Source organism: Cynocephalus volans, chromosome 10 (assembly GCF_027409185.1).
Source record: "Cynocephalus volans isolate mCynVol1 chromosome 10, mCynVol1.pri, whole genome shotgun sequence".
Lineage (NCBI taxonomy): Eukaryota > Metazoa > Chordata > Mammalia > Dermoptera > Cynocephalidae > Cynocephalus > Cynocephalus volans.
The window spans coordinates 60617637-60634943 of NC_084469.1; the positions used below are offsets into that span (position 1 = coordinate 60617637).

The 17307-nt window shown below is 33.6% G+C and overlaps 1 protein-coding gene across 1 annotated transcript; it reads right to left on the minus strand.

Moving 5' to 3' along the window:
• Positions 1–1502: 1502 nt before the first annotated feature.
• Positions 1503–12384, minus strand: ZNF404 (zinc finger protein 404). Its single transcript, XM_063109089.1, has 3 exons — positions 12360–12384; positions 7451–7577; positions 1503–3196 (listed from the first exon to the last, which is right to left on the minus strand). The coding sequence occupies exons 1-3, from the start codon at positions 12366–12368 to the stop codon at positions 1680–1682; spliced, it is 1653 nt and encodes a 550-aa protein (XP_062965159.1). The 5' UTR covers positions 12369–12384; the 3' UTR covers positions 1503–1679.
• Positions 12385–17307: the final 4923 nt, after the last annotated feature.

Sequence of the window (17307 nt, forward strand, 5' to 3'; positions counted from 1 at the left end):
ACGCAGATCTTTGGAAAGGAATGAAGAACATGGAAATGGTAAATATATTCATAAATATAAAAGATGAGGTTTTTCTTCTTAATTTGTTTGAAATAAATAAAACTCTTTAAATTTCCAAGTGGAGTACCAATGTCTTTCCATGGATTACTTATTAATTGCAAATAAAAAATGTACCAATACAATGGAGAGAGCTGGTGGTCAATACATGAATTAAGAGGTCAAACATAGTTTCACTTGTTTGCTACCTGATATTTTACAATACAGAGTACGTAATACTATCTATGAAGGAGTCTTGTCAAAAACGTTTAATCCAGAATAAGTTCTGGTGTCCTATTGCTCAGGAGCATGACTAGAACCAACAAAAAGGTATTGTATATCTCAAAATAGCTAAAAGAGAGGATTTTGAATGTTTTTACCACAAAGAAATGATAAATGTTCGAGGTGATAGGTATGTTAAATACTCTGATTTGATCATTACACAATGTATACATGTATTGAAACATCACGTTGTACCCCATATATATGTACAATTATTATGCTGATAAAAAATAAAAATAATAAAATGTTTAATATAAAATCTACTCAATCTTCTAGAAGTAACCTCCAGTTCACAATAAATATAATAGAAAAACAAGTTAAGCACACCTTGAGACACAATAGGAAAAATGCAGGATGTGCAACATTATGTAAGTCAACACTCCTAAGTCTTCAAAAGCTCTGTGTCACAAAAATGGTGGAGGTTAGGTTCTTGACCAAAATAGATATAATAAACCATCATCAGATAACATACATGAGCTTAGTTTGGTTCTTGGCTTTTAAAAAAGCCAGTGTTAAAAGACACTATTTAAACAATTGGAGAAATTCGCAAATGGACTGAATGCTATAGGACATTATGGGATTACTGCTAATTTTTTTAGGTAACAATTGTTTAGTCCTGTAGAAGATTATTTAATTTTAGAAGCTGTATGTTGATTTTAAGAAGTGAAGTGATACATAAACATTCCTTCAAAAAACAGCAAAAATGATATATGTAATATATAAATGTAATTTGTGTCTGTATCTATACATATATACACGTAAAACATGCATATGTATATGTATTGTGTGTGTGCATACATACATAAATATATAAGAAAAAAACTGACGTCAGATACACTGAAACTAGGTGGAGGGCAAACAAGCCTTCACTGCACCACTGAAAACAGCAAGTCAACATCTGTCTTTTGGCTACCCACTTGTTAATTTCTAATTTCTCTGAATTTTAGGGAATGCAGATTGTGTTAGAGAATTTATTATGAGAAAATTTCTTTAAACCACTCTAATTTTTCAATATTCAATAGACAGTATTTCTTTCCAGTATTAATATTCAGTGGGATGAATTCTGAATAAAAAATTTTCTCATTTAATATATTCTATAGGATTTTATTCAAAATCAATGGAGGATGACAGAAAAAATTTTAAAATATCATACTCATGTGGTCTTCTACATAAATTTATTTTTAATAATACTGATTATCATAAAAATAATATAATTAATAAGCAAATACTATGTGCCAGATGCCCTTCCAAGCATTTATATTTTATGTTAACTAGTTAAATCTTCACCATAACCTCATTAGTTGGTAGACTAGAGATGATGGTAAAGGAAGTGCCATAGCTTAATGAGGCTTTCCCACTCATTACATTGAATTCTCACTACCATGAAATCTTCGATGTTGAGTAAGTTGATAGCAACGACTAAAGGCCTTCCCACATTCCTTGCATTTGTGTGGTTTTACACCAGTATGAATTCTTCGATGTTGAGTAAGTCGATCACTACGATTAAAGGCCTTACCACATTCTTTACATTTGTAGGGTTTTTCACCAGTATGAATTCTCTTATGCTGAGAAAGACCCGAGATAGAACGAAAGGCTTTCTTACATTCTTTGCATATATAGGGTTTCAAACCAGTATGAATCGTCTGATGATAAATTAGTTGAGAATTAAGTCTAAAGGTTTTCCCACATTCCTTGCATTCGTAGGGTTTCTCCCCAGCATGAATTGACTGATGTGTTTTAAGGTCTCCAACACGACTGAAGGCTTTCCCACATTGGTTACATTCATATGGTTTCAAATCAGTGTGAATTATCTGATGTTGAATAAGGTAAGAATGAAGCTTAAAAGTCTTCCCACATTCTTTACATTCATGTGGCTTCTCACCAGTATGAATTCTCTGGTGTTGTGTAAGTTGAGAGCCTCTACAAAAGGCTTTCCCACAATCCTTACAGTCATAGAGTTTCTCACTACTATGAATTCTCTTATGTTTAAGAAGGCTTGAGCCCCTACTAAAAGCCTTTCCACATTCTGTACATTCATGAGGTTTCTCACCAGTGTGAGTTCTTTGATGTTCAATAAGCAGATAGCTGCGAATAAAGGCCTTTCCACATTGTTTGCATTTATATGGTTTCTCACCAGAATGAATTTTCTTATGTTGATAAAGACTTGAACGATGACCAAAGGCCTTCCCACATTCCTTACATATATAGGGTTTCACACCATGATGAATTTTCTGATGTACACACATATGTCGGTACAATCTAAAAGTTTCCCCACACTCCTTACATTCATAGGGTTTCAAACCAATATGAATCTTCCGATGTTCAGTAAGGTGAGAATGCCGTCTAAAGGCCTTCCCACATTGCTTACATTCATAGGGTTTCATGCCAGTATGAATTATCTCATGTTGAATAAGCTGTGAATAAAACCTAAAGGTTTTCTCACATCCATTACATTCATAGGGCTTCAAGTCAGTGTGAATTTTCTGATGTCTAATAAAATGCCGGAGAACTGCAAAGGCCTTTCCACATTCCTTACATTCATAGGGTTTCATGCCAGTATGGACTCTCAGATGTTCAGTAAGGTGGGAATGTTTTCTAAAGCCCTTCCTACATTCCTCACATTCGTATTTCTCTCTAGTGTAAATTCTCTGATGCAGAGAAAGAGACATATGTTTTCTGAATATCATTTGACTAAAACATTCCACTTTAGGTCCCCGGTGTCTCCTAAATTCAATTCTCCACTGTGGGTCATCTTTGAAAATAAACCCAATAAAGTTGAAGGTTTTGCTTCTTTTCAATGTCGCCTGATGGTATAAATTTACTTCATAACTGTTTTTTTCTGAAGATATTTTGTTGATCTCAGTTGTGAAATCAAAGTCTGAAAGAAAATGAGAAAAAAAAAACAAAGCTATTTTCCTATACTGGAGGTAGAGAGGGGACTTCTATATTAAAAATAGTGATAAACTGAAAAGCATATCCAAGTAAAAGGGTTTGAAAATTCTAAAATACTATCATGCAATTCTTAAAAGGCAAGGAGGACTTGTAAAATTATGAAAGTTCATATAAGGATGTATGGTTTGTGAGTAGGCAAAGAGACAAATTCAGTAGTTCTCATATTTAGCTGTGAATCAGAATTACTGAAGGAGCTTCTTAAATATACTACCCTTTAGATAACCACTCACACTGCATGAATCAGAATGTATAAGAGTAGGTCCTGTTATCTGCATTTCTAAAATCATCTATCAGATAGCTCTACATAATTTTTTCAATGGTTTGTCTTTATGTTAGAATAAAACTGAAACACATAATCATGAATAACAGGCTCTGTCTTATCTATATAAATTCATTTCAAGCCTTTGACATCCTTGTTCCCTATATTCTACCACACTGCATCTTTTCAGCTACAGAAGATACCACAACTTTTCCTATTGCCTGGGGCTTCACACAGGTGTCCCACCTTTCAGGAATCCTTTTAGGTAGCTTCTTTAAATTACTATCTTCAGAAGTTGCAGGATAGAGCTCAATTCTTTAGAAAGGCTGTCCCTGCTAACTCTAGCAAATTCATATTGTTTATTTTATACTCCAACACCTAATTCTTTGCCTTCATAATACTTTTCTCAATTACATATTTATTATATCTCCTTGATTTTACTATTTATTTTGTTACTCTAAAACACAACTATAACTAAAACCTTCTTTGAATTACCACTGAAAAACAAGTCCTTACCACATGGTAAGTATTAAATAATTAATTGTAGAATAAAATACTGAATTAAAAAATGTAACTTGGATAAAAATAAAAGTCATTGGGGAAGGCAGTTGAATAAAATAAACATTCCATTTCTGAAAATTATGCAAAAATTGTCAACTCTCTCTCCCTGACTCCAATCTTTCACATCTTATTACAGCAATCATTTACCTTACATTTACCTTACAGATGGGAAAAATGCACTTCCAAACTAGATCAGTCAAGAATATAAGTGGAAAAAGTTGATACCTGATCATTCTCCAATTGCCTGTCTCCTTAAAAATATACATGTCTCTACCACTATTATTCAATCCTTCCTTTGCATAGTCATGGTTGCTTTACTGTTTCTATTGCAGTCAAGGTAACAGATGCTCAATCTGTTTTGTTTCTTCAATGCCTTTCCCAAATTCTCCCGTCTATTCCTTTATAGCCATGGCCAATCATTCTTGAATTTTGCAGAAATGCATCACAGTAATTTTTCAGGAATTGTCTTAGTTAATATTGTATTGAAAGGCTTATGAAAATCTAAGCAAATAAACATGGGGATGTTGGGGAAAATAGAGTAACTAAATAATATGGGGAAAAAGCCTAAGAAACAAGTGCTATAGTTGACCACCTGAAGAGAATTTCCAAAACAAAATACAGGGATGGGTAACCAAAACAGCCCAGCAGTATCCTGGAGCAGAGGAGAGAGGATATAGAGTTCAGAGAAAAAAAGGAATACAGAATTTGCAAGGTGTAGTACCAGAGAGGAGGGAGCTGCACAGAGAGAGAGAGCTCTAGAGATCTACAGAGGGATCTCCTTGAAACTCTGGCTGAGTACTGACCTGCACCTGTATGTAAGGAAACTAAGGAGACCAAGGAAAGCCCCAGAAGATAGGAGTAGGCAGAACAGTACCTGGAATTCACTAAAGGTAGGGCATAGTGCCTGTTTCTACCTGCCAGTGAGAAAGACCCCACAACACATGAGACTTCAAATTGAGTCCCCAAAAGGGTACTGCCTCAGTAGTGCAGCCAGATTAGCACTAGACTAAAAGCTGTTCTGGACCGACTTAAAAGCAAAGCTTAAAAGCAAACTATGAAAGTATCAAATACATTCAATATGTTCCAAATTATATAACTGAACCCAGAACAAAGCCCCTAGTATGCAAAAGACTATTAAAAATCTAGCATTCCAACAGAGTAAATGTCACAGTGTCTGGCATGAAATCAAAGATTATCAGGCATGCAATAAAGGAGGAAAATATGACCCATTACTAAGAGAAATAGCAATCAAAAGAAAGAGACCAAAAGAATACAGATAATAAACAAGGATAGTAGATAAGGATATTATCAGAGCTATAATAAATATTCTCTACATGTTCAAGAAAATGGTTATTTTTCTACTTATCTCTCACGTTTTTGTAGTTTATTCTTCGTTAGACTCAAGATGCGAAAGAACAAATAGGAAAAATATTCCCCAAATTCTTTCATGTTAAAGCTGTTGCACTTATACTTTCATGACAAACTATCTAGGCCCAAATCTTTCAATTAGTGGGAAGATATTGATGACTGATTCAGTTTCTTTAGTACCTAAGAGACCTTTCAGGTTTTCTTTTTTTCTTGAGTAGCGACTTTTATAGATTAAAATTTCCTAATAATTTATTTCATTTTATTCATCCAAGTTTCCAGCATAATGTTTTTCAAAATATCAACATATTTTCATGGTTTTGTGGTTTGTAATGAGGTCCCCTTTTTTTCCTTGCATAGATTTTTTTCTTGACTCATGATGAAGGAGTTGTACCAATTCTGTTACTTATCCTTTTTTTTGTTTGTTTTTTATTTAATTAATTTCTGTTTTTTTTTCCTCTTCTTATTTCCTTTATTCTACTTTCTTTAAGTCTATCATGTTTTTCTTTTTCTAACTTACTAAATGGGATTAACTTATTAATTTTCAGCATTTCTTCTGAAAACAAAAGATCCATCAGAGGAAAACACTTAAATCAAAACAGATAAGCAATAACAGCTGTTAAAGGAGTGATGAATTGACCCTGAGGATCTACAACCACTTTTCCCCTGGAGAAACGCTGATTCTTATTATAGCTAGAGATAAAGGAACAATGATAACAAAGAGGTAGCTCAGTATTCCCAAAATTGAAAACCAGCACTGACCCACTCAATCCCTAATTGTTGTTATAGTGATCAGCCTGCCATTCTATCAGAGGAAAACGCAAATACTCTCTGGTGGAAGATACCATCACACAGAACCTCTTTAGTTCTTTTGTATACAATGTCCAGCATACAATCACAAGCACTAGTAACTTGAAGAGGCATTACAATATGATGAGTAACAAGAGAAAAAAAAAATAGAAGCAGGCCCACAGATGATACAAAAAATGAAAGAATATAAGAATTCCAAAATAACTATGACTAAAATGTTTAAGAAAACAGACAAAAATAATGAAAAGAAAGTTAAAAAATGAAAATAAACAGATAATTAGAAATTTTTTGAGAATCAAATGGAATTCCTAGCATTGAAAAGATAATATCTGATATGAAAAACTCCTCTTTAAGAGCCGACTCATCACAGCAGAAGATAGGATAAGTGAGCTAGAATACAGGTCAACAGAAAATACTCAAATTCTAGCACAGAGAAAAATGGAGAGGAAATAGAGAGGAAAAGAAGATAAACTGATGGTAGAATTGTGGGAGGGGCTGGCCCGTTAGCTCACTTGGTTAGGGAGTGGTGTTGGTAACACCAAGGCCACAGGTTTGGATCCCTGTGCTGGCCAGCTGCCAAAAAAAAAAAAATTGTGAGATATGCTCAAAAGATTTAGCGCAGGTATAATTGGAGTCCCAGAGGAGAGAAGAGAATGGTGAAATATTCCAAAAACTGAACAGACTTTCACTTCTGAGTTGAATCTATCAGAACTGCTAAAACTATAAAAATAACAATAAAAAGATAATGATCTTGATTCACTCTCACTAAAAAAATTATAGATGCTCTTTTGTAGTAAAGAGAAAACCAGGATCCTATGTTCTCCATATAGGTGGGTCAGCAATTAGAATAGAGTATTTACAGACAGTCTGAATATACACATTATATAAAACTTGTTTTCATTGGCAGTGGTTATGCAGAAAAAGCCCCAGAATTTAAACCTCTAGTCATTTAGAAAAAGCATTTACAGGACATGGCAGAAGGAGGCAGAAAGGCAACTAAGGAAAAGGGAAGATTCAGGTGCTGAATGGAGGTGCCCATTTCCTTCTAACAAACCTCAAACAAATCCTTTGAGAACATGGAGCAGAAATTTAGCTATTTTTCTGGCACAGACCATAAAACATGCACTGAAAAAGGCTGATGTTCCAGAGAGTAGATTCTACGTCATTTCGTTCAGATATCCTTACCCAGTGAGACCAAGTTAGCATAATTCTCCAACATCACATCTCTGTACAAATCCTTCTGATCTGAGTTTAGACATTCCCACTCCTCCTGTGAGAAGTTTATGGCAACGTCACTGAATGTCAATGGTACCTGAAATGACAAACCCATGTATTATTTGTAAAAGTAAAAAGAAGTTTTCAAGATGGAATACTGAATTGCAGTAAAGGGGCAATATATAAAAACAAGTGCTCTGAAGTTACAAGATCATGACATGGTCAGATGAGAGAATATAAATTAGCATATATTAAGTAGACTGCCTGTACAATCTTGAAGAATCCTGTTGTAGCACACAAAATTTCCTTAGTAACACGGAAAAAAATATCCAAATGTATGAAAATGAATAAGGTAGTAAAACTTTCCCAATTAAATTAAATGGTATATACAAGCATATATATATATATATATATATATATATATATATATATATATATATATATATATATATATATGCTTACCTTCTATGTTCCTAAACCACAGACTATTAATAAATACAAGTTCTTACATCTTTTCTCTTCAAGGAACATGTAAAAAGAATTGATAAAATCCCTCCACCCCTGCCCAATGTATTACAAAATCTCTTCCAGCCAAGATAGAATAACGGGGACTGAATTTACCCTCCTGCAAAACTTAAAACTTGTGCAAAATATATGAAATGATAGTGTTTATGACAAGAAACATTAGGCAATGAAAAACCGTGATCCTTGAAAGACAATAACCAATGAGGTGAGACCTATGATTTCCCTAGTTTGCTGCAAGGAGACAGTTTCCAGGATATAGCACAGGGAGGGAGAACCAAAGCAAAACCTGGTGGACTCCCTGAGTGTTATCCTCATAGCAAAACCAGATAAAGGCACTACAGGAAGAGAAAACTACAAACCAGTATCCCTCATGAACATAGATGCAAAGATTCTAAACAAAATTTTAGCACATGGAACCCAACAATATATAAAAAGGGGCAGTCCATCATGACCAAGTGTTGTTTATTATATGAATCCAAGGCTAGTCTAACACTTAAAAAATCAATATAATTCACCTTATTAACAAACTGCAAAAGAAAAACCATATTATCATATGAATAGGTGCAGAAAAAGTATTTGATAAAATCTAAAATTCACTTGCTTAAAAAACCTCAGTGAACTAAGAACAGAAGAGAACATCCTAACTTAATGTATGGCACCTATAAAAAAACCTGTAGTTAACATCACATTTAATAGTGAAAGGCTGAATGCTTTTCTCCTGAGATCAGGAATAAGGCAAGGATATCTACTCTCACAACCTCTATTCAATATTGTACTAGAGATTCTAGCCAGTGTAATCAGGCAAGAAAAAGAAATAAAAGGCATCCAGATTGGAAAAGAAGTAAAAAATCTCTTTATTCACAGATGACATATGATTGTCTATATAGAAAATCCAATAGAATCTAATAAAAAGTCATTAAAATTATTATGTGAGTTTAGCAAGGTGAAAAGATATATTCAAACATCAATCACATTTTACTATTAGCAACAATTGTGAAAACTGAAATAAAAAAAACTGAATATTGAATGAAAAAATATTAAATACTTACGGATCAATCTATCAAAAGATGTGTAACACTCATACTCCAAAAACTACAAATAATTGCTCAGAAAAATTTTAAGAGACCTAAATAAATGGAGAGATATAACACGTTCATGGGTCAGATGACTCTTATCTTTGCAAACAGATCTACATATCGAACATAATCTCAACCAAAATCCCAGCAGACTTTTTGTAGAAACTGACAAGCAGATTCCAAACACAAAAGACCTAAAATAGCCTAGACGACTTGAAAAAGAACAAAGTTGGAGGACTACCCCACCGAATAGAAAATTTAATGTAATATTATGGTAATCATAATAATATAGTGTTAGTGTAAAGACAAATAAATCAATGAAACAGAATAGAGATTCAAGAAATAGACCCACACAGAGACAACTGACTTTCAACAAAGGTGCAAAGGCAATTTAGTGGAAAAAGGATAGTCGTTTCAAAAAGTGGTAATGGAACAATTGGGTATCTACATGCCAAAAAACCCCACAATTATACTTTGCACCATATGCCAAGATTAACTTAAAATAAATCATAGACCTAAATATAAAAACCTAAAACTATAGATCTTCTAGGAGAAAATATAGTATAAAAATCTATGTAACCTTGGGTTAGGTAAAGATTTCTTAGATACATTAACAGTACAGTTGATAAAAGAAAAAGCTGATAAACTTCATTTCATCAAAGTTAAAAACTTCTGGTCTTCAACAATCACTATTAAAAGAACAAAAAGACAAGCAACATGTCATAGCCACCCTACAAAGAAATGATGAATCCCCACCCAAAATTTGGTTCAGACGGTGAGACTGATGACATCACATATCCTGGGAAGGTATGAAAAATATTTATTATTGGGCCGAGCCTGTGGTGCACTCGGGAGAGTGCGGCGCTGGGAACGCGGCGACGCTCCCGCCACGGGTTCGGATCCTATATAGGAATGGCCGGTGCACTCACTGGCTGAGTGCCGGTCACGAAAAAGACAAATATATATATATATATATATATTATTCACAAATAGGGCTTTCTGTGGAAAGCAGAGTGGCTGTCAAGAAGGTATAAAAAAAAGGCTTAAGGGAGCAGAGAAAGGAGAATGGCTTGGGATTTTTATTGGGTTTAGGGTTGTGGGGCAGGATGAAGGTTCTCACACATGAGCAGGAGCTTATGTGGTTTGAACTAACCTCCCACCAGTACCAAAGCAGAGAGCACCTGAATTTTCTTATCAGCTTGCTCAGATATGGATCAGAAGGAAAAGAAGATGAGGTGAGGCTTAAAAGCTATCAGCAATGAAACAGCACAAATGGAGTCAGATTGTTTATTACACTACAGATTATGAGAACTACAGATTATGAGAACGTATTTGCAAAGCATATGTATGATAAAAGACTATCCAAAATATATGAACAACTCTCAAAAATCAATATTAGGAAACCAACCTATTTTTTAAAAAGGCAAAATATTTGAAGAGATACTTTACCAAAAAAGATATATAGATGGTTAAATAACACATGAAAAGATGTTTAGCATCATTATTTATGAGGGAAATGGAAAATGAAAATGAATACAAATTAAAACTACAATAAGTTACTACTACATCATTTCTAGAACGGCTAAAATTAAAAAGACTGACCATTTCAAGTGTTGCCTAGGATGTGGGAAAAAATGGAACTGTCATACATTGCTGGTGAGAATGTAAAATGGTATAATCACTTTGAAAAATAGTTTATCAGTTTCTTAAAAAGTTAAGTATCCATATGACCAAGCATTCCAATCCAAGTGTTTATCCAAGAGAAATAAAGCATATGTGCACACAAAGATTCGTGTATGACCGATCATATCAGCTTTATTTGTAAAAATAAAAAAACAGAAAAAACCCGAGTGTCCATCAACAGATGAATAGAAAAAAAAAAAAACCCCAAACAGATGAATAGAAAAATTGTCGTATATCCATAGAATAGCATGCTAGTGTACAATGAAACAAAATGTACTACAAATATATGCAAAAACACAGAAGAATCTGGAAATAAATACACTGACTGAAATAAGTCAGACAAAACAGTACATAATATATTATTTCATTTACAAAAAATTCTAGAAAATGCAAACTAACCTACAGTGATAGAAAGCAGAACAATGGTTAGCTGGACACAAAGAGTAGGGTGGGATGGGCAAGAAAGAGGCAATTATTAAGGGGTATGAGAAAACTTGTAGAGTGATGGATTTGTTCATTATCTTGACTGTGATGATGGTTTCACAGGTATATACATATGTCAAAACTTGTCAAATTCCACACTTTAAATATGAGCAGTTTATTGTCTGTTATAGCTCAGTAAAGCTGCTCTAAAAAAATAAAATTCATACTTATTATATGTCAATTATGCCCCAAAAAGCTGATAAGCTATCTTAGAAAATTGAGTTTGTATAAATTGATACAAGTTTATTATACATTAGATTATGTCATAAGCATTTCCCTTATTCTGACAAATTAATGTTTTCATTTAGTCCTTCTTAGCAGATTTAATCCTTCCTAAGGTATTAATAATAATATTAATACAGAAAGTATTACACTAATATGGTATTTATGTTAAATACAAATCCCAACGTACTCCCCGTCGTTTAATATCATCTACCACATACAGTTCTAGTTGATCTTACTTTCTACAACCCCTTACTGATCTGTTCCTGAATTAGAACATCCTAATGTAGAATGATCCAGAGCATTGATTCACTCAAGGCCAACAATTTCTCTTCCACTACAAAATGGACTTTGGTACCTTATTCATTTCTCAGTGATTTCTTAGCAAGATCCCTGATCTCTCTCTAGGTAGGTGCCAATCCCACCTCTACCAAAACCTAAAAGCTTTTCAAAGCTGAGATCTCATCTCAAAGTGAGACCGAGACCACTCATAACAAAATTCTCCCTTATCTACCTGGAAAACTGTGGAGAAAGTTTTCCCTCCTGTGCTCAACAGGACCATCATTTCTTGTATATCATGATGCCATAAACCTCACAAAGGCATCTCAAGTATTTCCTTCAAGGTAATTCACTCTTTCACTGCTTCCACAGTGCTCTTGAGAAAAGACTGAACACACAGAAGATGAATGAACTATTTGATGAATATGTGAATATCATTTCAAAAAAAGGGGGCAAATGAGGAAGCCATCATCCTTCACTCTAATGGGAGGAACTGTGAAATAAGTGACAGAGAGACAGCTTTCTTAGGTAGGCGGTTTCAGGATAAAGAATACAAATATTATATAAATTAAAAATCATATTTCAGGTAGGAAAAAGAGACATCAACTTACCTGGGCCATGGTTTTAGAAATGCCTCTTCCTCAGGTTTCCTCTATAAGAGAAGCCAGAACTGGGGGAGGAAAAAGACACCTTGAAACCAGGTGTATCTCAGAACTCTAAAAAAGATTTCACTTAAAATGGCCTTTCTTTTTTCTTTATTCTTGCTTCCTGCTATCCCTGCCTGCCATCCCAAACACATAAACATATGCCAGGGGAGGTGAGAAGTCCAGCCAAATCCAAGCCCTTCCTCATACATAGGGAAACAAGCTGCACAAGTGTGGGTACAGAGCAAAGGCATTCCTGCACCAAAGCCAGATCCATACACCCCACTCTGGCCTATTTCTCATTCTGATGATGTGAACTGTACCACAGCCTGGGTCATTCAGTCATACTCTGAGTAGATCCTCTCCCATCCAGGGTTGAGACCATGCAATACAATATAAACTGCAACAACAGTCACGATCTTGGGATGAACCTGAGCTATACCAGACAAAGGGCAGAAAACAGCAGAGACTAACCTGGAAACTGTTTGCCACTGTAAAACTGCCTGCTCAAGTGAAGCCTTCCCCCTAAGCCAGAAGTATGACTCCTGAGATCCTCTGGGATCCACATTGCCTTCTGGTACAAAATCATTACCTGCCCCCCATCCCCTGAAATACCCACTAGGGAGTAGTAAGTTCATGCTCACTGAAGCTATACAGCAACACATACATTTTTGCAATCTTCTCTGTGATAGGTACTCTATATACACCAACATTTAACCCTGCAATGTACTTATTATCTCAATTCAACAGATGAAGAAATTGAAGCTCAAAGAATTGAAAACATTTTCCCATATTCGCAAATGACAAATGATAAGAAGTGATGTGTTTTGAATCACATTTCTATATTATAAAACCAACTCTTTTTTTTTAACTGTTGCTTCTGAACCCCAGGATTTCTTGTTCCATTGTGTTACATCTGAGCATAGGTAATTATGGCACCACCGATCAAAAGATATATAACTTTACTAAAGAGACGTTTTTAAGCAATAAGATACTATCATTTTACAGGTACTCAACTGTCAGATTTAAAAGGTTGATGATGTACCACAAATTAGTAAGGTTATAGGGGAAAGTTCATTCTCATGGAGTCCTGTAAACTTGTGAAAATCTAGTGCATCAAGACATGTATATAAGAAGAATTTAACCGTGAAAGACTTCATCCAAAGGAAATAACTGTGAAATGTGGCCAGAGACGTATAAAGTTATATGATACATACTAGTTATAATGAAAAAAAGCTGGAGAAAATCTGAAGATACTTAATGAGTAGTTAATTAAATAAACTATATTGTATTTATATAATGGAAAATTAGGTAGATATTAAAAATGATTATGTAGACCACTGGTTCTCAACAGGGGGTGAATTCATCCTCAAGGGGACATTTGGAAATGTCTGGAGACATACTGGGCTGTCAAAATGTGGGCAGTGGTGCTACTGTATCTATTGGGCAGAGACCAGGGATGCTGCTAAACATCCTAGAATGCACAGGAAAGCCCCCACAACAAGGAATTATACAGTCAAAAATGTCTATAGTGCCAAGGGTGAGAAACCCTGATGTAGACTCATTAAAGGAAGGTACCATAATCCAGAGTTTCTATATCATCCATAATGCCAACATATGATAAAAATTATTAAACATGCAAAGAAACAAGGAAAAGCTACTGATAATCAAGAGGAAAAAAATCTCAACAGACACAGATCTAGAGATTATCCAGATATTGGAGCTAGCAGATAAGGACTTAAAAAAATTGTGATTAACACGCTAAAGAAAACAGAGGAAAAAATGGGCAAAATGGAATGAAAAATGGAATATATCAATGGAGAATTAGAATCTTAAAAAAAGACAATCACATGAACATTTCAGAATTACCACATAAAATCTAAAATTAAGAGCTTATTGGATGAATTTAACAGCAGAAAATATTATTAATCAATGTAAAGTCAAATTAATAATCTCATGCAGAGAGGAAAAAAGAAAGAACAGAATTGAACATAAGAGAAATACAGAAAATAGTCAATACGTGAAATGTAACACCTATAAGAAAACAGGAGAGAATGGGAAAGAAAAATTATTTGAAGATATAATGAACAAAAACATTCTAAATCTCACAAAATACCTCAATACATAAATCAAAAAGCTCAGCAAATGTAACCAAGATAAAATAAGGAAATCTACTCCTAGGGACATCATAGTCAAACTGCTGAAAAACAAAGTTAAAAAGCATGTATTTATCTTAAAAGCACATATTAAAAAAAAAGATGTCAGCTATAAGAAAACAACAATAAGAAAAAGGGTTCTCTTCTTAACAGAAACTATAGCAGCCTGAAGAACTGAATTCTATCTTTAAAATGCTGAAAGAAAAAAACCTGACAACTCTGAATTTTATACCTAGGGAAAATATCTTCCCGAAACAAAGATGAAATAAAGATTCTGTTTCAAACAAAAGTTAAGAAAATTCCTTATCAGCAGTCTCACAATATAAGTAATACTAAAGGACAGCATCAGGCTAAAGGAAAGTAATCTCAAAAAAATCAGTGAACAACTGCAGACAGAATAAAGACATGATTAATATGGCTAAACAAAAGGACTTTTTAAAGCAACAAAAATAATAACATTTTGAGGGGCTTGTAATATAGAAAGAAGGAATCACAGTAACAGCAAAAAATGGTGGTTAAGGTAAACTGAGTTAAACTATTGAAATGTTTTTATATTATTTGTTATGTAGTATAAGCCCTAATTTAAAGGGGACTATATTAAAGATGAATCTCATAATATCTCAGGTAACCAGGCAAAAGAATTATATGAAGATAATTCAACCAAAAAAGCTAATAGAGGAGATAAAATAGAATAATGAAAAATGCCTGATTAATGCAAAAGGCAGAAAAGGACAAATAAAGAAATAAAGAATGGATAGGACAAATGGAAAACATGTTGCAAAATGATAGACTTAAACCAAACTGTACCAGTAATTATAGTAAATGGAAGTGTAAATGGACTAAACCTTGCAATTAAAAACTAAGACGGCCAGGTTAGATTAAAAAGAAAAACAGGGCGCTGGCCAGCTACCTTAGTTGGTTGGAGCATGGTGCTGATAACACCTAGGCCCAGGGTTCAGTCCCCACAGATATGTTCAAAGTACATGGATAAAAAAAAAAGTATATCAGACAGTAATCAGAAGAAAGCTGGCATAGGTACACTAATAACATATAAAATATATTTTAATGCAATAAGTATTATAAGTAATAAAGAGAGACATGTCCTACAATTCAGCAAGAATATAACAGTAGACCCACATTTGTATGTACCTAATAACATAGCTTCAAAATATATAAAGCAAAAGTCAACGGAATTAAAGGACAAGCAAATTTAAAACTAAAGTTAGAGATTTTAACACTCTATTGGTAACTAGTAACAGGAAGAACAAAAAAGAAGAAGAAAATTAACAACAAGAACATAGAAGTTTGAAAAAGATTAACCAAATTGAAAATTATGCTCCCAAACTGCATATTACACATTCTTTTCAAATGTTCACATCATATTTATCAGAATAATATTTTGGGCAATAAACCAAGCATCCATAAATTTCAAAGGATTAATATAAAACAATGTATATTTTCTGAATCCTTTAGAATCAACTTAGAGCTCAAAAAAAAAAATACATTCCTCAAATGTTTCTAAATATAAAAAGTACACTTCTAAATAAATATAGGTCAAAGAATAAATCACAATGGAAGCTAGAAAATATTTTGAACTGAATGTATGTCAAAGGTATGACATATCAAAATTTGTGAGATGCAGCTAAACCAATGCTTACAAAGATACTTTCACCTTTAAGTGTATGTTTTATAAAAACAGAAAGGTTGAGAAACAATGATCTACCTCAAGAAGCTAAAAAAGGAAAAACAAATTAAACCTACAGAAAGCAGAACATATTAAAAGAAACCAATGACATAAAAAAGCACAGATATACAATAGAGAAAAATTAATAGAGCCAAAAGCTATTTTATTGAAGATTAACAAATCTCTAGCTACACTGACCAAGAAAAAAGTACCTAATATAAAAGAAGATATTAATACATATATTACAGACATTAATAGAATTAAATGAACAACTTTATAAGAGTAAACTTGAAAATGAAGATAAAATTTTTAAATTCCTTAATAATTTAAACTGATATAAGAAATGGAAAATCTGAATATTGTTATATCTAATAAATGAATTAATATTAAGGACCTTCCCACAAAAATAATGTCAGACCCAGAGGCTTTGGTGGTAAATTCTCCCAAACTAAAAATACCAATAAAACACAATCTCTTCTAGAAAATGGAAAAAAATGGACCATGTCATGAGGCCAGTACAACTGTGATATCAAACTTGACAAGGACATTATAAGAAAGGAAAATTCCAGTATATTCATATCTATCTCATGAACACAGATGCAAGTGTATTAAACAAAATATTAGAAAAGAAAAGCCACAGGCTGGTTGGTTATTTCACTTGGTTAGAGCATGGTGCTGATAACACCAAGGTCAGTGGTTCAATCCCTGTACCAGCCAGGCGCCAAACAAAACAAAACAAAACAAAAAACAGTAATATATATGATCAAGAAAGATTGATTCTAGAAATACAAAGGTCATTTAATTTTTTAAAAAATCAATATAATTTCCCAACTTTAAATGGTAAAGAAGAAAATCATTCAATCATTTCTTTAGATTCAGAAAATCCACTTCATTAATATTCCACATCAGTTCATGATGAGAATTCTCAGCAAACTAGGAACAGAGAATTTCTTCAAACTGGTAAAGGGGATCTACAGAATAAAAACTACATCCACCATTATACAAAAGGGGAAATATGGATCACTGTCCGGAGTTCAGGAACAATGTAAGGTTGTGCCTAGTCTTACCATGTCTA

Excerpts from the sequence above, each read along its gene's own strand:
- ZNF404 (XM_063109089.1), bottom strand. Across the intron at positions 3,197-7,450 it reads TGCTAACTTGGTCTCACTGG|ACTTTGATTTCACAACTGAG; the intron begins GTAAGGATATCT and ends ATTTTCTTTCAG.